Raw genomic sequence first — 27,483 nt, forward strand, 5'->3', positions numbered from 1 at the left:
ATAATAAATTTGTTATGAAATATATAAATATTGTTGAATTGTAGACTAACATGGGCTGTGGCATGTTCCTAAAGTGTTTTTCTTAGAAAACAAACACAACGGCGACCTTTTTTAACGCGCTTTTGCATAGGCGGATGAACAATTGTTTGTAAAAACACCTACTGTATTGTTAATCCTCTCTCTCTCTCTCTCTCTCTCTCTCTCTCTCTCTCTCTCTTTCTCTCTCTCCCTATATATATATATATATATATATATATATATATATATATATATATATAAAAAAAGAGCTAAACTATTAATGCAGAGACCAGGCTACACCGTATATGCCTCAACATGTTCAGTGCATAGAGATCTTGTCTCTTTAAAAGGCGATTCGTTCTGTGTAATGCAGGGGGCGGGGCTTTTTCAGATGGGGTTAGGCTGAGTCTCACCACATACTGTATAAGTTTATATTGCTACTGCGGTCTGTCAGAAGGAATGTGGAATAGGATGATCATGAGTTTATTTGCATAGGTCGTGCGAGATACTGCCTCAGTGACATCGTGTATTTTGTGTGGTAGACATGAAATGCAAATCGGGAAACTGATCAAGATCCTCGTTTTCTTGTAAATACGCTGTTATATTGGGCACTTGTGTCCTTCTCGTGTCTGATTAAAAGGACTTGAGTGAAAGGAGAAACTGTCAAGATGGCAGCAGCAAGAGAATAGTAATGTGCTGGCTGTAATTGTTCTGCTTTCATTTTTTTTTTTTTTTTCCCTGAACAGTTTGCAATCTTTAGGCATCGTGGAAGCCATTATTTCAGATCGTTGGATAAACCCGAACCACCAGAGAGACAAAAGCTGCAAGCACATATTTCTGGATGCTGAAGCTCTGCACAGTTTTTTTTTTTTTTTTTTAGATTTGTAGTTGCATTGCATCAGTACGGCGTGGGATTTTCAGCTTTTACATCTCGGATTCTGTTCATTCATTGGGCTGGTGGTTACAAAGTAGTGCAATTTACAGCAGAAGTAGTATTGTAGCTGGCAGAATTAACCACATAAAGCACTTAAATACTTGTCATAGTGGAATATACGTTTGATTTCCAATTGGACTGGACACAATCGACTTTACCTTATCTGGTTTAAGTCACATCAATGAAACGGGAATAATATGACTCGCGTGTTAAAATACCTGTATATTTACATTCATGTTGACAATAAGTAATGTCACGCTTGTTTTTTTTTTAACTATATAAAAACAAGTTTTTGGTGCACTGAAATTTTCTTTTTTTTTTCTTTTAAAAGGATTTTGTTTTATTTTAATTTACTTTTGGAAGCGCATTCATGGAAAGTGACTTTGATAGGAATATCACAGTAATTAATTGACAGATCAGTATTGCCTTAAGAAACAGACCGGTGTTTGAAAACGAAAATGGCAGAAGCAACCCCTGACCCTCTCGACTCCCTAGATGTTGAAATAGACCCAGATTTTGAGCCTCAGAGCAGGCCGAGGTCTTGCACCTGGCCCTTACCTAGACCAGAGTCCAATCCGGGCAAACCCGAATCCACAGACAATTCCACCATCCCGGAGGAGGAAGATGACGAAGAGGATACTACCAATTCCATGACCATCAATGCCAACGGGATCATTAACAACACCTGCATCAACGGGAAAGACCAACACAGCCCCAGTGTTCTCCTTGTGGAAGGAATGGGGGCAGAGTCGTCTGGCCTAGAGAATTCAGGTTCCCCACTTTCGTCCCATTCACCCAACGCAGTTGGAAACAGTACCAGCAGCTTAGGGGTGTCCCAGCAGCAGAGGAAGGTATCTTCTCGTCGGAATGCCTGGGGTAACTTGTCTTACGCTGATCTGATTACCAAAGCCATAGAAAGCACGCCAGATAAAAGACTCACCTTATCTCAAATCTATGACTGGATGGTCAGGTGCGTGCCTTACTTCAAGGATAAAGGCGACAGCAACAGCTCTGCTGGGTGGAAGGTAAGACAACTAGGTGGTGTCGCTTACCAAAACAAACAAACAAACAAACAAACAAACAAACAAACAAACAAACAAACCCACATGGCTTGGGTCTCCCTCGCTATTGCATTTCCGAAATTTACTGTTCTGCCAGCACAGCACACCAATGCAATGTAGTAAGTAAAACACAACACAGTGCTAATATAAACAAAAGCCGATGGTACTTTAAATGTATGTGTTTTACTTTGTTTAGTCAGACAGCGTTACGTTATAGTTTTCCTAAAAGATTAATTGTTACAGCGTGAATCATGACCGTATGGATGTAAAGTTTAGTACTGCAAAAGGCTCATATTTGTTATGATTTTGTATTGACAATAGACGCTGCTGACTCGTGCTGTATTTATGAGTTCTGTTTTTATTTTATAACATATGTTCCTTCACATTCTGAAAAGAAAACAGAATTCTACAATATTGTAAAAAAATTCCCGGAATTTTAATGTACTGCGAAACAATTAGCTTTCTATGCCCTGGACAGAAACGTTGGTTTAAAGAACATGTCACAGCAGTCAGTCCTGGGCATGCAAGAGATATGTGAACGCGGGGCCAAGGGAGCAAAGGTTGTGATCCAGTGGAGAGTAAATTGTTGTGGATTTAAGTATAATGCATTTTCGAGTCAGTGGAGCAGTTGCTGTTAGTCATGCACTTGAGCTAATTCTTTGTTGACACAATGTTGCTTTTCAGTGTATGATAAAACACAAAATAATAAATATTACAGCAGCTGGTCTTTTATGCCCTTGACTTGCCAATAAGGGTGAACAGAATGTGTGGTTTTCTCCAGCACAATTGTAATACTTTGTCTTTCATGCTGTGGTCAATAAGACCAATGCATCCCGTTATATTCTGCGCATTATATTTGTAACACAACAGCGAACTGTCTAGAAAGCTTGAGTTTGATTGGCAAGTCACTGAATATACAAAGTAAAAGATGTAGGACCTCAGTGAGAGGCAATACCTATACCAATACCTCACTTTTTTCTTGCATCCAATATCCTTTAGCTATGCATTTTGTTTGTTACTATATAGGGAAGTGTTGATCATTTTTAGTAATTTTTTTTTTTCTTTTTTTTTTTTAATATTGAGAGGCACTTGCCTCAAAGTGACAGCCTGGTGAAGGTACCTCAAGTGAGACCCTCCTCCCTCCTCCTCCTGTTTTATAATGAAATAATATTTTGAGTTCAGGACTTCTCTAACCAAGGCAGATGGCTGGATTAGTAAATGGTTTGATAATACCAAGGGCTGTGTTTTTTTTTTTTTTGGCATTTGAGAGGCAAGACGAAAACAGATTCTGTGGCATGACCCAACCATTTCACATGTTGCATTTTGACTGTATGCTGCTCATATGTCAGTGCTAGTCCTTCATGTGGAGAATTGCTTTCACAGCTTGAGTTCAAGTCTTGTATAGAGTTTCAATCTGTTGTTAACATACAGATATAACTAGTATAGGAACATGCTATTCACATAACAATTTAATTATGGTTTTATAAAGCAGTGCATTAGGGGCTGACTAACACCAAATTAAATTATAAGTGGTCTGGGGCATTCAGTTGTTTTGTACATCCATCCAATTGTAATGAAATTTTAGATATGACATTCTTTAGATTACTGTAAATTATTGAGTATGTCAGTCTGAGGATATAAAAGTCATCCACTAGCTGAAGTGTTTGATATAAGAAGATGCCTGTCTCTTTGTCTTTATCTACATACTGAGCATAAGTCATCTTTTTATTTTTTCTCTTATCAAAAGAACTGCTTATCCAATTGTGACATTCATTACCACAAGTTCTTGAGTGCATCATAATCTGCGGATATACAGTATGGATAAATAAGCTGCACTATTGTACTGCTATACAGGACTTTACATTTAATAAACCACTTTATATTTAAAACATTTGAGGTAAAATGAGAGCTTTCACACATTTATCCTTGTGGTGTACAATGGTACAGTTACATATCTTTCAGTGCCTTTAACAAAACAAAGTAAGAGCAACTTGCAGTAAACCATTAAACACTTCAGTACATAGAAACATAATGGTGCCAGCCCCTGAACACTACAGTATTGTGCATGTGGCATTCAAAAGTGTATTTCAGTGTGAACTTCTGATACAGTACATGCTGGCTGTGTGATACAGTGACATCATAAACTGCTGTCTCTTATGCAGCTGCATATGCCTTCACTTATTATCTTAATGTTTATCACATCAAGCTGCTTCTTAATCCAAAAACCTAACCTTTCACAATCTGCTTCCCTGCCCTAGTGGTCATGTTAAACTCACCAATGCCTTAAAAAGAAAATGTGAACCTTACCATAGGAATCAAGCTGTATAAATCTGTCACAAAGTTAACATCAGTGGTTTTCTGTGGCATGTAAAGTCTTCATTAGTACCATTGTGAGGGATTACTTTGATTTAGAGGTGTAGTGCCCAATATGTTTTGTTTTTTTATTTATTTATTTTTTAATACCTTTGTTGTTATTGTAAGCCCATGTTGAGCTTTCTTGGTGTTTCGTGTAAAATGTCATAAATATAAACAAAAACACCATTTAAAAAGGGAGAGTGTTATTTTTTTTAGTTTTCAACTACATCAGCACTTGGAGCTCATGTTCCTAACCCCTGTGTCAGCTGGTAGTAGGAGGAGCCTGGTGTTTAATTGTTTTTCATCAGGAGATCACAGTTTTGCATCACATCAAATACAATAAAAGACCTGCCAGAGAAGAGCCTTTAAATGTTTGTCTGTGCTGTAAATAAATGAATGACTGAATGGAAAAATAAACAAATAGATCAATAAGTAACATATATAAAAGGGAAACAATACTGATGCTGAAATACATTTCTTAGCTTCAGTACTACCTTTGAGTGTCTTCAAGGCACACGGCATACAGTCAGCAGGGAATTTAATAAAGACTTATTTTTGTGTACTTGGAGAAGAGTGTTTTTTTAGTTTGAGCAAAATGTGTGGTCTTACCTTGGGATCACATTTATGCTTCATATAATGTTTGGAGTGTCAAATCACCTTTATTAGCATACATATGTATACCAGTACTGTAAAAATGTTTGCTAGAAAAATTATACATTAATTGAACCAAAACAGCAACACCTAATTATTAGTAATTCATTAAGTACATCTCTGACAATTATAATATTATTAGTAATTCGTTAAGCACATAACTGACAATTATAATTGTGTCATTATTTTTGCCATATGTGCAAGGCAAACTTTCAGCTGTTTCTACAAGCAAAAACATTGTTCAATGGAGGGATGATAGTAACCTTTGTTAGAAAATAAATATAGCTGGCTCTTCAGTTGACAGCAGCTGATTCAAACTAAGTGAAGATGTACAGAGGTGTCTTTATGAGACATAACTGGTTAGCTGATGCTTGTCCTGTAGAGAACATCACTTTGTACCACAAGAGACAAGATGTGCCATTTCAATAATTTACAAAGACAGCCCCTAAAAACTACTCACATATATAACCCTTCCATTACAGTTCACAACAGGTGTATTTAAACAGTATGTAGGTTTAAATCATTTTTTTTTCTGTCACTTTGTTTTTTGGTGTTTGTAAAATTTCAGAGTGGTTCTTATTAAATTACTAAAATAGTATTATCTTTTATTTGTATTTCTTAATTTTTTTGGCAAGTCATTGTCAAGGTCCTTTGACTGAGTTCAGGAGCTGCTCTTTGGCTCCAGTTGTCTGCCATGTGTCACAAAGGCTATATCGGCCAAAGTGTCCTCATATTAATAAGCTGTGTATATTGTCAGTAATACAAAAGGAAACTCTATCCAAAGTAGCTGATCACTATATGGCACTGACCCTTCTAAAACAACAAAAAACAAAAATAACACCTGGACTGATCTAGCATATGCCATGTGGCAAGCAACTCAACTCAAAAGAAAACACCTTAACACAAACAGCATACATATCATAAGGTAAAGGGAACAGTAAAAAAAAAAGTGCCCTTTAGTACCTATGTGTTCCTTGGTTTTAATTTTTTTTTCATATCCCACTTACATACTAATATGAAAATACTGAGCGGCTGCTCTTCTGTCTTCTAAGTGTGTCAACAGAAGCCATGTGTGTGTTGTCTGATAAGACATGACCTCCTATATTCATCCTTGGGCTGACACAGGCTGGACGAGGTCAGAAAAGCTCTCAGAGATGTGCTTGGCTTTTCTTTCATTTGTGTGTGTGTCTGTTGCATTTAAGAAGTAACTACTTCCTAATTAGCCAAATTATTTTTTTATTGAAATACAAACGGTTTTTAGATAATTTATGGTAAACCACTACAGTCTTAACCACTGGAGGGGAAAACAAATGTATACATTATGTTACTGCGATAGAACAGTGTGTGATTTTACTCAACTCCTTATATTTATATAATTCAATATCGACATGTCATTTGATACAGTTCTTGTGCTTATTGTACTTTGTAACAAAAGTATTTGCAATATGCACCATTGTTTGTGAAGGTGAAAAAGGTTAGTCTTACAAAAGTAGAAATAAAAAACTTGGTGACTAACCTTGTAACACTGACAATTTAATTAGCCATTACAAAAAATGGTTCTGTGTTATTTACAATGTCCTACTGCCGTCTTTGGTCTAAAGATTGATGTTGTGGCAAACTGATTTAAAAAGCGGAGGATTCCTCTTGTCTCCCCAAAGCCTAAACCACATTTGGAATATTGCAGTATAGACACGCCAAGGAATTCTGTGTGGAGATCCTACTGGAGGTTTGTGAGACATGGCTTTCATTTGACTACCCTCTTGTGGTTACACTAATGTAGATGTAACTGTATAACTATATTAAGCAGTTGTTGCCTTTATTCCCCTATTATGACAACAGAACTGTGCTTTCCACCATACAGACAAGAAAGCATATCAGCTAAACTCAGCAGAAGTTTTAAGGAACACAATAGTAAACCTTATAACCTTTGAAGTGTTAATATGCATATTGTTGGACAAAATTGTGTGTGTTTCTTTTTAGTTTTGTGTATACAGATAAGAGTAAAAATATTAGGTTAAGCATCACCTCTTGCATTGGAAGATATGATGCTTTGAGACATGCTTATGTTTCAGTACAAGCTAAATAAGAGGCAACAATCTGTATCTATCTCCAATTCTATGGACAGGCTGCTGCACCTCAGCAGTTGTTCCAAATTGACCTCCCCAAATTCAAGCCGATTCCTGTGCTAATCGTCTTATAGCCTCTGCGTCAGTCTGCAAGAAGTTAATTTCTTTGTTCTGCTCTGACCAGGTCTACTCCCTGATGCTGTGATAGCCTCATGTATGTCATTTCAAAGCTCCCAGGTTCACATTCCCAGCATGCCTGTCAACATTGCTAGCTTTTGAAAACTGAAATGTGTCTCTGTCATGAGTAAACTGCAGGGGTTTAAAAATAACTGCTCTCCCTGTTGCTTCTCAGTTTCAGTTTTGATGGGCAGACTTTTTGATAGAGGCATGAAGTGTTTTTTAAAACCCCAAAAGTAAAGACTAAAGCTCAGGTTTACAATTTTAGAAAAGCAAACTATGAAGGTATGAAACAGAGACTAACATAAGTAGATTGGAGTAAAATAGAGAAAACACCCACAGAAGAGGATGGTTGGTCTTCAAAAATGTAGTACTAGAGGCGCAAAACAATTACATCCCTAAAGTAGACAAATCTAAATGTAAAACCAAATTGCCAAAATGGTTTAATAGATCAATTAAAAAAAAAAAATTCAGTGAAAAAAGGCACTTTACAGAGCATTAAAAAAGGACCAAAAAGAAAGTACGCAGAAAGAGTACACGGAACTGCAAACGCAAGTCAAAAAGGAAGTTAGAAAGGCCAAGAGAGAAATAGAAATGAACATTGCTAAGGGAGCTAAAATTCCAAAAATTGTTTTTCCAATATTACAACAGCAAGAGAACATTCAAAGAGGAGATTAAATGGCAAAATCGTAGATGAAGAGCAATAGCAAAAAAAAGAAAAATAGCAAATATATTAAATTATTACTTTTCACAAGTTCTTACAAAGGAAGATACTGACAACATGCCCCATATGTCATCCAGTTCCTATCCAGTTTTAAATAACTTTAGCATAACTGAGGCAGAAGTGTTAAAGGGACTAGGAGCTCTTAAAATAAACAAATCCCCTGGGCCGGATGAGATCCTCCCAGTAATACTCAAAGAAATGAAAGAAGTAATTTACAAACCGCTAACCAAGATCATGCAGCAGTCTCTTGACACAGGGGTGGTACCAACAGACTGGAAAATTGCAAACGTAATACCGATCCACAAAAAGGGAAACAAAACTGAACCAGGTAACTACAGACCAGTAAGCCTGACTTCTATTATATGCAAACTTATGGAAACTATAATAAGATCCAAAATGGAAAATTACCTGTATGGTAACAGGGTCCTGGGAGACAGTCAACATTGTTTTAGGAAAGGGAGATCATGTCTAATTAACTTGCTTGATTTTTTTGAGGATGCAACATCGATAATGGATAATTGCAAAGCATATGACATGGTTTATTTAGATTTCCAGAAAGCTTTTGACCAAGTCCCGCATAAAAGATTAATTCTCAAACTGAACGCAGTTGGGATTCAAGGAAACACATGTACGTGGATTAGGGAGTGGTTAACATGTAGAAAACAAAGTACTGATTAGAGGAGAAACCTCAGAATGGAGTGTGGTAACCAGTGGAGTACCACAGGGATCAGTATTAGGTCCTCTGCTATTCCTAATCTACATTAATGATTTAGATTCTGGTATAGTAAGCAAACTTGTTAAATTTGCAGATGACACAAAAGTAGGAGGAGTGGCAAACACTGTTGCAGCAGCAAAGGTCATTCAAAATGATCTAGACAAGATTCAGAACTGGGCAGACACATGGCAAATGACATTTAATAGAGAAAAGTGTAAGGTACTGCACGCAGGAAATAAAAATGTACATTATAAATATCATATGGGAGATACTGAAATCGGAGAAGGAATCTATGAAAAAGACCTAGGAGTTTTTGTTGACTCAGAAATGTCTTCATCTAGACAATGTGGGGAAGTTATAAAAAAAAAGGCTAACGAGATGCTCGGATACATTGTAAAAAGTGTTGAATTTAAATCAAGGGAAGTAATATTAAAACTGTACAATGCACTAGTAAGACCTCATCTTGAATATTGTGTGCAGTTCTGGTCACCTCGCTATAAAAAAGATATTGCTGCTCTAGAAAGAGTGCAAAGAAGAGCGACCAGAATTATTCCGGGCTTAAAAGGCATGTTATATGCAGACAGGCTAAAATAATTTAATCTGTTCAGTCTTGAACAAAGAAGACTACGTGGCGACCTAATTCAAGCATTCAAAATTCTAAAAGGTATTGACAGTGTCGACCCAAGGGACTTTTTCAGCCTGAAAAAAGAAACAAGGACCAGGGGTTACAAATGGAGATTATACAAAGGGGCATTCAGAACAGAAAATAGGAGGCACTTTTTTACACAGAGAATTGTGAGGGTCTTGAATCAACTCCCCAGTAAGTAATGTTGTTGAAGCTGACACCCTGGGATCCTTCAAGAAGCTGCTTTGATGAGATTCTGGGATCAATAAGCTACTAACAACCAAACGAGCAAGATGGGCCGAATGGCCTCGTCTCGTTTGTAAACTTTCTTATGTTCTTATATCTAAGGCATTCCAACTTACTGTGCAAATGTAGTTACTCCTTTAGGTAACTAGATGTTCCCCCATGGTTGAAAATTAGTGTAAAATGCAAAGCACTGGGGCTAAGATGTTTAAAAATCTGCATTACTATACATCAGCATAGTAAGTTGTGACAGTAACATTGATAAAGATTACGCCTTGTAAGTGGATTTCTAATAGATTTTCACCTTTTGCCTTCTCTTCAGCTCTTTTCCAAAAGCCAGTGAACTTATTTCCAGATAATTTTCTCAGAGGTCCTCCATTTTATTTATTTATTTTATTTACAGAACATTAGGACCTTCTGTAAAATTCCAAACTCGGACATCCTGTGTCTTTAGTCCCGTGCAAATCGAATATGTCAGTGTTGTGTTATGTTAGAATTAATACAATATTTCCAGGGTGTTCGCCTCAAAGGAGTACCAGCCTTTACAATAAACCATAATATAATATTCAAATTGGTATGATCTGTTCTGAGATTCTACAGTTCAGTAAAATGCAACGATCGGGCATAACCAAATTGGGAATGGGCGAAAATACTAACATAATTGCCAAAAAAATTGATGCTTTGAGTGGTGCATTCGAAGATATATATGCAAGGGACGAAATGGTTAGTCTATCGTTTGGAAAACAAGGTATAATGAAATTAGTTATTTAAACTAATTCGATTGGTTACAAATCATGCACAAAAGCACCTTCTCTGGCCACAACATTGCATTTAATTTTAAATCAAACCAGACTTTCCTAGATGAAAACATGTCTGGGAGGTTACTAGACGTCTTCTGCTTTTGACCAGCTCTAGGGACACCTGATTTTTAGTCCTGCACGAATCATGCTTATGTGACACACTGGAGAACAGCTGCCATTTCCACTTACTGAAAGAACTGGAGGCAGTAATCCTTAAAGAAAGACCAGGTATCCCACCAAAATAAATTGAAACACCTAGAGGACTCCATCCTGAAGTCAATGGTGGCCCCATGCAACTGTGCTACAAATCTGTCACTGATTAGTGAGAACTTCTAGTAACCCAATGACATGGAAGCAAGTGGAGCAGATGTTTTGTAACCCAAAACAGCTGAGTTTTGGGTTTATTTCAATTTGCAGGATTAGAAAAGGCAAGTCGGTGTACATGCTGTCCCTTTTGCTAATTTTAGCCTGATTGGTATGTGTGCACCAGTGTTTCCCCTACATGAAGCTGGCTTACTTGGAGCTGCATCACAGAAGCTGTTTGTCGCTATCATTGTTTAAGGGAGAGCGAGAGAGGGAGAGTGTTAGAAATCAGGCTTTCATTTCTAATCCTGCTTCTTTATGTAGTAGCTGCCTCTCCAAGACATCAAGGACTTTGGGAAGATGAAGTAGCTCTTTGTGTACTGTAGCTCGCTGAACAAAAAATAGAACCATGCAGATTATGTAAATGTGCTAATTCATGAAAATGTAAAGTGCAAGATTCTGAGAGAAATCAATTCTTCTGTATATTCTGAGAGTTTGTTTGCCTTTTAATTTTTATGTGAACATATTTCTGATATTTTTCAGAATATATAGTTTTCCAAAAACTAATTCCGATATCAAAAGTCATGTAAACACATCTTTCGGAAAATGTATCGAAACATTACAAAAGTGAGTTTTCCAAAAACACCACCTAGAATATTCCAGTAGTGTTCTGAAAAAAAAAAGAACATAATTTATGTCATGTAAACACACATTGCAGAAAACATACATAAGTGTACTCCACGTGTACAAACTTTGACATCATTCCCTCACATGTGATTATTAAAGCAACTATGTCCATGTTTCTAATAGAAAAAAAAGAAAGAAAAACAGTTTCAACTTTTTGGACTCACAGAGACGAGACTTAGTACTTGAACAGTGGGTGTTTGGGGAAGGAGTTTTGTTACATTCCTATTCCAATGTGCATAGATCAAAATGTTAGGGAGAATAGTACTAAATATTGCAGCTCAACGGCAAAAATTTGATTATAAAAAGATAAAAAGTACAAGGCATAGATGAGGAGAAAGAAAAGTGATTTTTTTTTTTTTATCAGTTTTGCTTGGCAAGTTACAGAATGGCGTCTTGTGTAAGGATAGAAATGAAACGCAGACTCATGACACATAATGGGAACCACTTCATGTTTTTGGATTATTTAGTCCAAGTCATGCAAATGCAGAAGAGTGTCGTTTTCAGAAAAACAAGTTTCTGTTTCAGTTCGAATACTGGTACATTAGTTTTCTGAAAACTTGATCTCATGTAAATGTATTGATTTGCATCTTTCCTCTTGGAGATCACATTACTACCCCAAGCTGTTTTCAGTTACAAATTCCTCCAAGAGGGACCAGCTTTGAATAGTAAGGAGACTGAAAAATAACCCCCGTCTTTTTATTGAGTATTGTACGGCCTTTCAGTGACTTTCAGTTTCTTAGTTAACAAAAGCCAGGGAGCTAGGTGCACGTCATTTCCTAGACTTCTGTGCTTTTCTTGGGTTTCAATCCAGCTTGAGTTTTTGGTGGGCACAGTTTAGCTCCTGGTGGATGAACCAACTATCAGAGAGCCAGGACTGAATGGCAGTGGCCGCTGAGGCCATGACTGAGGTGTGCTTGCACAGATGTGAGGTGAAACTCTAGCACCTGGGTGCCATTGTCTGTCACCTTTCATGAGGACCAATGGAAAAATAATTGATCAAATAAATAAAGGCCTTTTTGAATAACGCGACTGACTAAATAAAAAAAATTAAAAAAGTAAAAACCCATACGCAAGAATACTGAAGAATACTGCAGTGTGAAGCTTGTTTAACAGGCCGGGCTGTCTAGCCTGTTGCTTGTTTTTCTTTTTTTCATTTCTCTTTTGTAAAAGAAAAATAAAGCAAGCATTTTTGTCTGTTTTACTTTTGGGCATTCACTGCTGTGTACACTAACATTTGAATTGTTGTGCATACACTGTGACTGAAGACAGCAATGGGCTGTCAGACATGTTTCTCAGGGTTTTATATTGTAAATGGGTTGTGTAAATTCATCTGTGCTTCAAGGGTAGAAAAGCTGTGCCCCTATGTACCTTGCAGTATCGTCGGCTAAGACAGGCACCTCCTGACAGAGTGTTTGGGAAATTGGGTGTCCATTTCCAAGCTAGAATATATGCACTATATAGTTTAGTGAACACCTACTGTACTGTACCTGTCTTGATTTACTTTAGCTAAAGAAGTCCAGAACCTTCTTGTATCAGGTTCATTAAAGTAAGTGCACACATTCTTTACAATCACACTGAGTGTGCCGCATGGCACAGTGCATTAGTGGCACACAGCGTGCTTAGTAGCTAAAAGCAAAACACAAACCGTCTCTATGCAAGTATTTTTTTTTTTTGTTTAACACTGGATTAGTTTGGCTTGGAAAACCAATTTATCCACTGGAGCACCATGTCTATTGAAAGCTGAGGCTTTGGAGGGAAAATAAAAAATCCAAAAACCAGTAAATAGGTTTTTAATCCTTTGTAACTGTTTACAGATGACCGGGAGATAGGCTGTTAGTGCAATACCAAAAGAAACAAAATGCATATAAAAACACATCTCTGTACAAATGGAGAGGGAGGAAGGCTTGAGACTATGCTCTCTTCAATTATTATTATTATTATTATTATTATATTATTATTATTATTATTATTATTATTATAAAAATAACAATGATAAAAATCATCCAGAATAGCGGAATACTCAAAACTAAAATGAAATCACTTGCCAGATAGATTAACCAGGCCCAGTAAGGTTTGAATGGCAGGCACAGGGGGCAGGATTGTTTCTTTTTGATAACCGAAACTACACAAAACGGATGAGTGTGACTAAACAAAGAATAGCTATCTCACCTTTCTGAGTAGGGGTTCATACCTGGTAGGGTTGTACTGTACTGAAGGACACTTTCCAAGATTAGACTGCTGGTAATAAACTGGTTACGGATGCTAAAGGCAGTATTCAGAACGCATTTCCTGTATCTCCCAGAAGTTTCAAGACTTTAAAAGTGGCACGCCAATTACTTATGTGTACAACCCAAAGTCCAATGTCAAAGGTAATATCCCTTTTTCAACTAGATGACATATACACCGAACAAAAACATAAACGCAACACGCAACAATTTCAAAGATTTTACTGAGTTACAGTTCATATAAGGAAATCAGTCAATTGAAATAAATTCATTAGGCCCTAATCTATGGATTTCACATGACTGGGAATACAGATATGCATCTGTTGGTCACAGATACCTTAAAAAAAAAAAAAAAAAAAAAAAAAAAGGTAGGTGCGTGGATCAGAAAACCAGTCAGTATCTGGTGAGACCACAATTTACCATCTCCTTCACATAGAGATGATCAGGCTGTTGATTGTGGCCTGTGGAATGTTGTCCCACTCCTCTTCAATGGCTGTGTGAAGTTGCTGGATATTGGCGGGAACTGGAACACGCTGTAGTACACGTCGATCCAGAACATCCCAAACATGCTCATTGGGTGACATGTCTGGTGAGTATGCAGGCCATGGAAGAACTGGGACATTTTCAGCTTTCAGAAATTGTTTACAGATCATAGCGATATGGGGCCATGCATTATCATGCTGAAACATAAGGTGATGGCGGAGGATGAATCGCACGACAATGGTTCTCAGGATCTCGTCACGGTATCTCTGTGCATTCAAATTGCCATCGATAAAATGCAATTGTGTTTGTTGTCTGTAGCTTATGCCTGCCCATACCATAACCCCACTGCCACCATGAGACACTCTGTTCACAACGTTGACATCAGCAAACCTCCCGCCCACACGACGCCATACACGTTGTCTGCCATCTGCCCGATACCGTTGAAACCAGGATTCATCCGTAAAGAGCATGCTTCTCCAGCTTGCCAGTGGCCATCGAAGGTGAGCATTTGCCCACTGAAGTCGGTTATGACGCTGAAGTGCAGTCAGGTCAAAACCCTGGTGAGGACGACGAGCGCGCAGATGAGCTTCCCTGAGACGGTTTCTGAGAGTTTGTGCAAAAATTCTTCGGTTGTACATACCCACAGTTTCATCAGCTGTCCGAGTGGCTGGTCTCAGACGATCCTGCAGGTGAAGAAGCCGGATGTGGAGGTCCTGGGCTGGCGTGGTTACACGTGGTCTGCGGTTGTGAGGCCGGTTGGACATACTGCCAAATTCTCTAAAACAGCGTTGGAGGCGGCTTATTGTAGAGAAATGAAGATTCAATTCTCTGGCAACAGCTCTGGTGGACAGTCCTGCAGTCAGCATGCCAATTGCACGCTCCCTCAATACTTGAGACATTTGTGGCATTGTGTGGTGTGACAAAACTGTACTTCTATTGTCTCCAGCACAAGGTGCACCTGTGTAATGATCATGCTGTTTAATCAGCTTCTTGATATGCCACACCTGTCAGGTGGATGGATTATCTTGGCAAAGGAGAAATGCTCACTAACAGGGATGTAAACAAATTTATGCACAAAATTTGAGAGAAATAAGCTTTTTGTGCGTATGGAAAATTTCTGGGATCTTTTGTGTTGCGTTTATATTTTCGTTCTCTGTGTGTGTGTGTGTATATATATATATAATTTTTTAATGTTTTTTTTTTTTTAAGATTACATTTTATTGAATATAATAGCATTTTAACCCTGGAGATAAAACATGACTACAATCAAATTAATCAAATTAATAAACACTTGTATAGGAACTGTTTTTCATTGTCAGAAGGATACATTACGTGCAACTTAATTTAAAGTTTTAAATGTGATAGTTTTTTGTTTGCTTTTTATAAAATATACATAGAACCATTTTACAAGCACAATAACCCACTGCATGGAGTGGGCTAAGACATGTCTTGCTGGACTTCTAGGTGGGTGAAGGCACTCGGTCTATGGCTTTGTGCCTCACAACACACCCAGGCATGAGATAGGCCTATGTTTTATCGTGCTGCCTGTTTTGGGATTTTGTTTACTTAACTAACTAACTTTGATGTGCTTATTCTTATTTATTAATACTCATTAACACTATCTTTCATTGAAAAGTAATTGCAGCAGAATTGGACACGTTCTTTGCAGAAAATACTTTTTAATTGACGATTTTAGGAAATTTGACTGACTCTAAAATACACTGTAACTCTAAATATTTTAATGAGCAAGACCTCTCACAAGTAGAATGGTACCCTAAATTGTTCTATTTTTCTAGGAAAGCACCACAATTGGGAATGGGGAGTTTATTGCCAGATAACTTCACTCAAACTACTTGCACCCTAAATACTAATTCAGAATGACTTGGTACGGAAAAAATATAATTTCACCCTCAAAAATAGGTTTCTGGCTAAGGACTGCACTACATTGAATATACTGTACCAGTCTTGACAGTCACCACTCAGAAAAATAATTTTTTGGGTAAAATAGAGTACACATCCTCCACCCAGTCATTCAGCATTGTTAGTAAGTGAATCCTATTTAACGTACCACAGAACTTGTGGGACAGATTGCTCATTTATAGAGGAGACAGTTCTCTATTTAGGGATTTGAAGATATTTAGTGAGCAAGTAGTCTGAGTGAAGTTGTCCGGCAATAAACTGCCCATCCCCAATTGTGGTGCTTTCCTAGAAAAATAGAACATTTTAGGGTACCGTTCTACTTGTGAGAGGTCTTGCTCATTAAAATATGTTTTTTTAAAAGGAGATTATCATCTATTCAGGGATACATTATATATATATATATATATATATATATATATATATATATATATATATATATATATATATATATATATATATATATGATTTTAAAATGTTTATATTTTCATCATGGATTTATAAAGGTAACTTTCTTAATTATGGTGAATCTTATTTTGAAGCTGTATTGGGCACAACATTAGCCATTGTCCTGCATACTGTAATGTGTGCCCTTGGGCTGCTTTGTGCACTGGATCAGGCTTCTTTTGTCTCAGACCAGCTATAAAACTAAGTACAAGAAAATTACCAGTGAAAGCCGAGGTGCTGCATCTCTTGAGTACTGTTCCAGTGCTAAATTGGAATAATAGAATCCGTTTTAACACAAACAGGAGCAGGGTTGGGATCTAGTAGCTTTTTTTTCAACTCCAATTCCATTTACAATTCCTTTTTAAAATACATTCTCAATTCCAATTCCAAGTCCTTCAAAAAATTTGAATTGAAAAAAAGGAATTGAGCCCAACCCTGAAATCTATAGATCACAATGGATTGTGAATAAGAGGTTCTGCTGTTTTTAACCAGCTCATGCATCCTGTACAGCAGATCCCTTACTTTCTCTCTGTTCCACACACTGCATCATGAAAAATAAGTTGAAAAAGTAAAAAATCACAGTGTGTAGAATTTTCCCTTTTCTGCAGTTAAACTAATAACTAATGTGTACTTTTAATCTCTGCTGTGACTGTAAATAGGAGTAGTGGTAATATCAATGTTTTATTATGTCCAGTCATTTATGTTTTTTAGCTAGCTAACAGCTTTCTAAGTGCTGTTAGTGCATTGTGAGACTGGACCTTGTTTTAATGATCGTCAAATACAGAATGTTATTGACTGGATGTAGATTAAAAGGTGTTTATCAAAGTACAGTAGTTACTGTATATTAAATGCTGCATCAATTACTGAATGCTTGATTAACTACAGTGTTTTTCTGTTTATTTCCTTTTAAATATAAGGACAGTAACATCAGTAAAATAAAACTTGTCTAAATGTTCCCTTTAATCCCTTTGTTGAAAGGTAGCAGCATTTAGCAATTCATTTCCAGCTGCCTAAAGATAACTATCAATTTAGATTAGCCCTTGTCTAAGCTGTACAGCTTTTGCACTTATTTGATTGTGCCTAGTGATTGTTGAAAACTGTACGGAAACCCTGAGCGTGCCTTCATCGGAGATGCTGCCATTGGTTGCTGCGTTCTCCACCCCCTCGTGCCATTGGCTGCCAGCTCTGGTAGAAAAATCAATCAGGTGACTGGAAGCTTATGTAGGTCAGTGCGTAGCAATGTGAAAGTAGCTGGCTGTTCCTACTCCCTGAATAGTCTTTGTGTAAACTGGCAGAAATCCAGCTCTTTTTAAATACTCTGAAAGAAATTGCAACGTGAGGGGAATGGGGGAGGGAAGGACAAAGTTTACAGTCTAATTGCTTTTTTGTTGAACTCCCTTATGATAAAGGCGCACTGTCCCAGATTAAATAACATGGCAGTTAATTCTATTAAACTTGCTTGTTCTTCTGTCATTTAACTGAAATAGGCCTTCTGGGATAGTAGGCTAGAGATGGCCCTGGCTTTCTTTATTATTGCAAAAGATTGACTTCAAGTTCTAATAACATAAACAACTGACTGCAGATTGACTGTAACACATCCTAAATTATGCTGGCGATTGTAATTTATCCATGAGAATTCTTAACAGCACGTTCTGTCTATTACAGCAGTGTGCATATCCGTCTTTCAAAAATCCTTACATGGTCTCTTGGAAATGTGTTTTACTGTAGAGCACTGGATTGCTTAAAAATGCTTGTTCAAACAACTGATTGAACTCTACTTTTTTCCCCACAGAAAATTATAGGCCACAGTGTTTTTTTTATTTGTGATTCATCCATTAATATTTATCAGTTTTAGCTATATATATATATATATATATATATATATATATATATATATATATATATATATATATATATACACACACACACACACACACACACACACACACACACACACACACACACACACACACACACACCTGCAGTGTACAAAATTGAAGGCATATGAAAGAAAAGGTTTTTTTTACACAAAAGCTGAAGAAGGGCTTTTGCTGGAAATGCAGGGAAAATAAGATTTTTTTAAAGTCCGATTCCAGGGAATACTGCATCAAATCCCATGGTACTATCTATACAGTGCATCAAATCCCATGGTACTATCTATACAGTGCATCAAATCACAAGGTACTATCTATACAGTGCATCAAATACCATGGTACTATATATACAGTGCATCAAATCCCATGGTACTATCTATACAGTGCATCAAATCTCATGGTACTATCTATACAGTGCATCAAATCACAATGTGCACGGTTATGTACTTGTTAAATTGTAAAGGAACTGAATGCATTTTTAAGAGATCAAATAAAATAAATTAATTTAACAAAGAAAACACAACTATTCAGGCAAAGTGTGATGCTGAATGAGATCAAAGGCTTTGAATTTCAGTGTAATTAATACATTTTAACCTACAGTATCAGTGCACAATTGAGTTTATTTTTTATTATTATCTCTACCCTACCTTCTGTTATTAGTGCTGCTGTGTTTTACTTTTTAAACTATCAGCTGCAACAAAACTGTTACTCATCTCCCATAGCAACAGTACATGACAACATTCTACCCTGAAGATCGAGGGATCTTTCAACTGTTGTTGAAGCCCATGGAAGTTTCTATTCATTATACTATTCTCCCCAGCCATATAGATTTACCTTCCAAAATTATGAATGACAGTAAGTAAATTGGTAGGTTAGTTTGAGGGGCACTAGATGGCACCAAGAAATCCAAAATCCAAGATTCCAGTCGATAATTCAACAGTCACAAACATCATAGCAAGTTTGTGGATTCAGCTGTACTTTTTGAAAACCCAGACTGGTCACCTGTTTCTAATAATTCCCAGGCAGGCTGCAAGCCGTTCCGCCATATCTCTAGCTACAGCTTGCAGCTTATTAACAATTGACCATTGAGATGCTGGGAACCAATGAAGCTTAAGTTGTGCACCAAAGCTGCTATGCATGTTCTTTATGCATTATATAGAAATATCATGCGTAATTCATATTTTTTCATTGCATAAACCATGATAATGAAATAATTCCATAACTTTCATGCTCTTCTTTTCCATTTTCACATATGCAGTTTTTTATAAGAAGCAAAGATTGGGATATTGTATTTGATGTGCATAGTATTCACTGCTTATTTAAAAAAAAAAAAAAAAAAAAAATCATAAGAATATAAGAAAGGTTACACACAAGAGGAGGACATTCGGCCCATTTGGTCGTTAGTAGCTTATTGTTCCCAGAATCTCATCAAGCAGCTGCTTGAACGATCACAGTGTGTCAGCTTCAACAGCATTGCTGGGGTGTTGGTTCCAGACTCCAACAATTCTCTGTGTAAAAAAATGCCCCTTTATCTAATCTCCATTTGTGACACCAGGTCCTTGTTTCTTTTATCGGGTTGAAAAAGTCCCTTGGGTCAACATTGTCGACCCCTTTTAGAATTTAAATTTACGTGAAATTTATATAGTTGAACAAGTAACATATTTATATAACGGGTACACAAATTTATTACTTGTTCAACTACAGTCCCTGGCCCTCATAACCTGTCAAATTCAGATTTTCCCTTAGGGATCCATGATCTAGTGAGATCTGAGAGATATACATTTCACATGTAGGGTTGTGAACAACTTGCATCAACTGAGTTGCATGGTATGGTTGGTTGATGGAGGGGCATGGGAAATAACCATTAAAAAAAACAATTACAGATGTCTATGCTATACAGCATAAAAATTTAGAGGTAATTTCTGTTAATTGTGTGACAGATGAAATCACTTAGTTAATGTCTTGACACCTCGTTCCGTTTAGTCTATGTTTTGCAGAGAAGATTCACGTTACATTAGCACATGGGCACATTTTGTAGCGTGACTCCCAAGTTAATCCTTTATCTCAATGCGTTGAAACAGCAGAAGAATTTTTTTTTCTTTTGCTCTGGATTGTTCACCATCCATACACGTGTTAATTGATTGCCAATGACTAGTAGAAGGCATTTCTTTTTACACACAAGAGGCACCAGCACAACAAAAGTGGACTTCTTAATGGAGATGGGACACTCTGCAAATCGTTCCATGGCAGTGCATCTCAGCTCTCTTTTTGCGCGCAGTTGAAAGTGGAGATTTGTAACTCGTTTATTGTGCCCTGGGTTTCTGTGCTCTCCCCATTCATCAGTGCCAAAATAAGATGAACTCTGGCTGCCCAAATAGGCTTGCTTTGTTGGAGTAATGGCAGTGCTGTGTAGAACTTGGACTGAGTCCAGGAGGGCTTGCACGATATATACTGCAAACCCATTGTCATGTGATCTCACTGAATAAGGGCCTTTTTGAAAGAGCAGAATTGCTTTAAAAAAAAAAAGGAAAGAAAAAAAACACTGACCAGTGGTTCTCTAATGAATTATTTAACACTGCTTTATACATTGGGTCTAATCATTAATTGAGGATAATAAAGTGAGCAGAGAAATTGAAGCAGCATTAGCATAATGCCTGACAAACTGGTATTGGCTAAACTTTGATCAAGTACTGTGCCTTTTAATTTTATTTACCGAAATAACAGTGCCCCCATGAGTCAGCCAGAGTTAAACAAAGAAAAAAAAAAAGAGAGAGATTACATGGTATACAATATATTCACTATGAGTTAAACTGTTTAATGTGAATTGGTTATCTTGGGGTTTGTTTTTGTTTGTATGCTTGATGTCAACCCTGTCAGCACTGCAGCATATCTGTCAGCCTTGGAAACTACAATATAAATGCAGTAGTAATGCCAGTGGTGATCACTTAAGGTTCAGCTTAATGTCTAAAGAATGTGGACAGGAATATAGTTGTGGGGGCCTGTGGCAGGAGAGAGGCCCTGCACTTGTTTTTCTAGTTGTTTCTGGGTGAGGAATGTGGCCAGGTGCTGATTGATTTATTGATTATCAATTAGTCCTGGCCAGACAGTTTACAAGAGCCATTTCCTTTGTTCTGTGAGGACAGCAGGTTGTGCTCTCTGTGCTGCATCAAGATAGCCTTTGTTTGGATGCTTCATTACTTTATTTTGGATGTGTTTTTTTTTTTTTTTTTTTTTTTTTTAATTATCTTGTTTCTTTGTTTATTTATTAAAAGTGCATGGGAAGCACTTTAAACCCCCCCCCACACACACACACACAGACACACTTCCGATAGGTGTTTCTTTCAGAAAAAAAAAAATTTTAAATTGTAAAGCAAAATTGTGTGAAAGTGGAAAGTTAGGGATTGGTTTTGATCAACCACAGCTGGGTATTTTAAATCATTTTATAATACCAGGCAGTCCACCTGGTTTGCATCAACCACTCATTTTAGGCAAGCCTGGGTTACGTAAACCTTCTCCAAAATATAACTTCAAATGTTTTCAAGGTACTACTTTCTTTGTGTCTGGAGAGTCCTGGAAATCAAAAGCCACAATAAGTAGCATTATAGAAGCAGCTGAGTCCTTGTAAGGTCCCAAAAATATAGCTATTAGTTTAAATCCAATAATTGGCTTGAGCAGGAGGTTAGTCATCTGATGTAGCCCCGCGAGTGCACTGGTGCACAGCCAGGCGTGAGGAGGGAGGGTCAAGGTGGTTGAGAGGGGAGAGGAGGGTAGCGGAGAAGAGATGGATAATTTGTGCTAGGTAAGTTGAGTAAACAGATCAGCGCAGCTATTGTGAGCAACCTCCAGAAAGGGGTTTGCATATACCCAGATAAAATAGTCACATATCTGCTGCTGGGAAGACCAGTTCTCTCTATGATGAGGGAGAGGCAACATTAATAAACCAGCGTGTTTAAGTGATGTCTGGAGGGGAGCTATCAGTAAAAGCAATAGGAGTCCCAGTTACCTAGGGTGAGTGGTTTCTAAAGTAGTGCAGGTTTGAACAGCGAAAGAGCCAAGGAGTGGCACAAAGCCATAATGCACATCTCTCAATGCTTCAGAGGAGGCAAACAATACATGCCCTTGGATACAGCACAACAGCAGCCTTGCGTTTTTATGAGGTGCTTAGTGCAGGCTTGGCGATAAAAATTATACGCTTTGGAAGCTTTGAATTCGCTACCTAGAGCCCCGATACATCGCATGATTCTGGAAGACTACCACTTCTCTTTTGTGCTGAGTTAACCACTGTGTGACTAACTCCTGACAGAACCTACTTTAGCTGAGCTACAGTGCTGCATGCACCCAGCTCTTAGATTTCTGTTCCCTAACATCTGGATGTTTTTCAGTTTTCGTCTGTTGAGATCTTAGATACGTACACGAGTTGTTGCAGTCACCTGCAGTTGGATGCTTTTCCACATCACATTGGAGGACTGGTTCATTTTCTTTAAATCTTGCTCATAGTGCATAGTGTCATTTCCATTCTTTGGTTTCTGTGGTGGGATGTAATCAAGCTTTAACTGCTATTTGATTTCAAATAAATACACCTGCCAAACAAAGAACAATGCTTCTAGGGAGTTGTGGCATGAGAGATCCAACCGAGTTAGCCACAACTACATTTAGAGAGTCTGTAATCTGTCATAGATATGGCACAGATTTGGCAAAGAGCACTGTACAAAAATACAAAAACCAGCCAGATCACTACAGGTGCTATTTTGTAAGTTAACCTGGTAGAAACTTTATGACAAACTATGCAGGATTGCCTATTTTAAAGGTCATTTTAACAGCAGAGCTTAATATTGTCACTTTTTAGTGTTTTAAAATAAAATATCGAAAAGAATGAAAGTTCAGTGTACCATTTGTAATTCAGTAATATGAGAGAATTGGTCAGGGGTCTGAATACTTTTGCAAGCCACTGTGTGTGTGTGTGTGTGTGTGTGTGTGTGTGTGTGTATATATATATATATATATATATATATATATATATATATATATATATATATATATATATATATATATAATCACCTTAACAAATCTATTTCAGTGATCTATGAAGTGATTTAGCAACAAGTTATTTTCCTGCTCAATTGCTGAGTTGTTTCTAGTGTGTTTTCATGTCAAAGTATTACAAATAATATAACGAAAGAGAGAAATATATTTTTGTTATTCATGCCTGAAATTCTGTAGACGTACTTTGCGTAGGCTGTTAGCTTCATTTGGGTAGAACGTTTATTCGTAGGCATGTAGGAGTGTATGGACGCAGCCTGTGTAACAGGATCTGGACTCCCCGCAGCGCTGCCTCACTCACCAGATGCACGCTTTACTGTCTGTCAGTATCAGTCTGCTCGACGGTGGAAGTTGCAGACATAAATAAGCTGACTTGGCATTTACATATGCAGCACGCCACCTTATCTGGAATCATGTGGCTGTGATTAATGGTCTTAAGACATTTGGTTTTGGTAAGTCTTAAGTTGTTGTTAAGGTAGATTCCAAAAGCCTAATTTAGTGTGAAAGCCAAGTTGAAAATTTGTGTAAGACTGAAAGCTTGCAAAGACAGTTTTATTCAAAATATGTGTGTGCAGTATGTGAGTTTAGGGAAACATTCATTACCCCATTCACCTTTCCCCTATGTTTAAACATTCAGCAGTTTAAGTATGTAGGCTTGTTTATCTTAAATGTTTATAGTACACCATACTGAGTTCAGTTTTATAGTAGGGTTTAAGGAATCACTGTTGTATGTCTTCTGTGGTGTTTTACTAACGTACTTTGTAAACACTGTTGTGTAAAACAAGTCTTATTGAAAAATTGATGGTGACAACAAACACAGGCCCACATATTTTCGGTTTAGTTGCTGGTAGTTCAACTATTATGCCATCATCACCGGAAATGGTTGTGAGACTATTAAGTACTGATGGAGTCACTCTTTAGCTGTGTTAATCAAAGGGTGATTTATTGACCCACTGATTGCATAACTAAATACAATTTTTAAAAAATACAGTGAAATGAGGTCTGCAGAATGACAGGTTTAGAAATGTTCCAGCAGTGGTATTAGAGCTTCCACTGTTTCGGTCTAAAATAGAAATCCCAAAAGGGTGGCTGTATTTTTGTGTCTGTCTGTCATTTACTAGACATATTAATGCATAAAAACTAAATGAAATACTAAATATGATAGTCAAAGTTAATGGAGTCGTTATCACTGTGATTATGCATGTTTACTGAGGGAACCAGTGTAATAGTAATGACATTTCATTATCATTACTTTTGGAAATCATTAGGACCTTCCCAATGCACACATTAATTGTAATTTACCTGTTGCTAGTATTGGTCAAGGTCCATCATAAGACTTTCTTAGTTGCACAACATATATAAACAGCTGTTCAGCACCTGTACAGCTGAGCTTCATTAAAGTACACAAACCAAGCCTGCCACCCTTCCTTCCAACTAAATGAGCCATCTAACCTCCCTGATGCCTGTGTGAATATGAACTGTAGAGATGTGGAGTAACAAGTAAGAGGCTGTTCCTTGATAGCACTGTAGGAAACAGACAAACGCTTAAACAAAATGTCTTGTGTAATATTTTATTGGTAGCACAATGTCAGGTCCAGGGCAGTATCTAAATGCTTCTTAAATTATTATTGTTATTATTATTATTATGAATTTATTTCTTAGCAGACACCCTTATCCAGGGCGACTTACAATTGTTACAAAATATTACAGTGCAAAGGATCACATTACAAAGTATCACATTGTAAAGTATCACATTACAGAATATCACATTAAAGGTAAGAGCAGTTGCAAAGTACAATAAAATCAGTAACAAAAGATCAAATTCAAATAAGAGCAAAAAATAGAGATCACACTAAATAATTACATGGAAGACCGTGTTTGACCAAGAGCAGTTAACTTATATTAAAAATATTTGCTTATACTAGTAAAGCCCAGTATGAGCACCTAGTAAGTACAATGAATGAATGAGAATGATTTCAAATAAGTGCAATTGCAATAAATGTGAATACAAATACCTATGAGGGAGTTTCAGTGTGTGGTTGTTTGCACGTGGAGTGGCGATGCGCGTGCACGTTGGTTATTTGCACGTGGAGTGGCGATGCGCGTGCACGTTGGTTATTTGCACGTGAAGTGGCGATGCGCGTGCACGTTGGTTATTTGCACGTGAAGTGGCGATGCGCGTGCACGTTGGTTATTTGCACGTGAAGTGGCGATGCGTGTGCACGTTGGTTATTTGCACGTGAAGTGGCGATGCGCGTGCACGTTGGTTATTTGCACGTGAAGTGGCGATGCGCGTGCATGTTTGGGAGAACCGCTCGACAGAATCTGGTTTGTTGCCATGAAATAACTGCCGTAGAGAGGGATAGGGTAAATTTCATTTACCCGTGAGCATGACATAAAACACAGGAAATACACGCACATTTTCACATGGAAACATCCATTGCTCTCAATCCAGACAGCCTTAGGAGCATACATGGAAGGTGTCTGGCACAGATCTCTACAATCCAATGTCTTCGCCGGTTTTCAGCCATGGTGATCTGCATTAGCTGGGTTGGACAGTTTCATTATATATCTCGGGTTAATTATTTTCTTTTTTCTTTAATAAGTCGTATGATAAATTAATTGAAATATTATTCACTACTAACGATATGTCACTCCACCAGTCGACATTTGAAATAAATGAGCAAGAGCAGTAAAACATATTATTAAACGACCAGACACGAGGTATTTATTTATTGCATTTATATAGCGCTTTTTATACAGAAGTATGGCAAAGCACTGTACAGTACAGAGCAGAAAAAAAGAACAAACCACAATATGTTTCTATTTACAAATAACAGCTTTATTACATGAGCTTAACACTGTGCTTTTAGAATTTCACTCGAACAAGATGTCACCTGACAACTATGGATTTCTAGGTGAGATTCTCTGGTGTACCTGTTCTCTGTGCATGGAAACCACTCTATGCATGGCTAATTTGCATATCAACCGCCTCCTTCCCTTCATTTGCATGCGGTGAAGAGGGTCTCCTTGAGTAAAAATAAACAGAGCCAATGGAAACCCAAAATGTATTGGCCATTTTTCATTTGGCTCGCGCTCAGCGTCTTGAGGAAAACTAGAACACACATGGAAACTCCCCTTATGAGAGTAAAGTCAAATACAAGATGCAGGAAGTAGTTATAATTAAGAGCAGTGGTAGAATACGGCAAGCTATGAAGCAGATGCAAGTACAAGCTGATGCAAGTAATGGTACAATTGGGTGCTATACAGTCCAGTATAGTCGATCCCTGTATTTTAGCCGTTTACAACATCACCTGGTAAAATGTTCAATGTATTATTCCATGTGTGTGTCAGTGGTGATCCTGGCTGTGCCCACTTTCACAGATGGGAGGCGTGAGGCCGCCTAGCTGATCCACAGTCGTCTTCAGAGAGACTCATAAAATTGTCTGTGTTCCTGTTTCTCAGCTTAATTCCCAGAAATGTTCTGTCAGGGGGAGGTGAATTAATTTTTTTTTTTTTTTTTTTTCTTTCTTGCTCTTCTCCAGTAGCTTAGTAAATCAGTAGAGCCGTGCTACAGGCAAATGTTTAAATGTCTGTGGTCTAAAATGTCCCCTAGGGAATCCTCCTTACAGAGTAAAAGGAAAATAGGTCACAGAAACAGAAGCATGCCAGTGTGTTACAAGTGACTTTGAATAGTTTCCAAGTGGAGCACGCTAAGGTAGAGCCAAATACACTTTCCTGTCCTTTAATAATAAATATATCATCATTTTTTTTTTTTTAAATGTGGTGGAGCACTTTTTAAAAATTGAAAATAATTCTCAATTTCAGTCTTTTTCATGACACACAATATATCTCTCTGTATATTTGTCTCCCTGTTGTGTTATCCAAACAGACAAGCACAGCAGATGGGTTATAATAAAGCAAGGATGCCAAAAGAACCACTGGCTTGTCTCGACCACAGAGATTGATGCAAGGACATAACAAGAAACATCAAAAGCAACCACAACAGCAAGAAAACCAATCTAGTCCCCTCCAATGCACTTGGTTCTGACCACCCAAAGCTCATCTCAAGCTTGCATGTTCCGAAACCATTAGTGTGTCTGCCTCGAGGCTGTGTCTGACCTTTTATTCCTGGTGC

General features: G+C 37.5%; 1 protein-coding gene across 1 annotated transcript in view; it reads left to right on the top strand.

Moving 5' to 3' along the window:
- The first annotated feature begins 459 nt into the window (after positions 1–459).
- Positions 460–27,483, top strand: part of foxo3a (forkhead box O3A) — a 53,077-nt gene continuing 26,053 nt past the window's right edge. The window contains exon 1 of the mRNA XM_041253330.1: positions 460–1,977. Coding sequence (XP_041109264.1) covers positions 1,411–1,977 — 567 coding nt within the window. The 5' untranslated portion in view covers positions 460–1,410. The remainder of the gene's footprint in view (positions 1,978–27,483) is intronic.

The sequence above is a fragment of the Polyodon spathula genome, chromosome 6 (assembly GCF_017654505.1).
Source record: "Polyodon spathula isolate WHYD16114869_AA chromosome 6, ASM1765450v1, whole genome shotgun sequence".
NCBI classification, from domain to species: Eukaryota; Metazoa; Chordata; class Actinopteri; order Acipenseriformes; family Polyodontidae; genus Polyodon; species Polyodon spathula.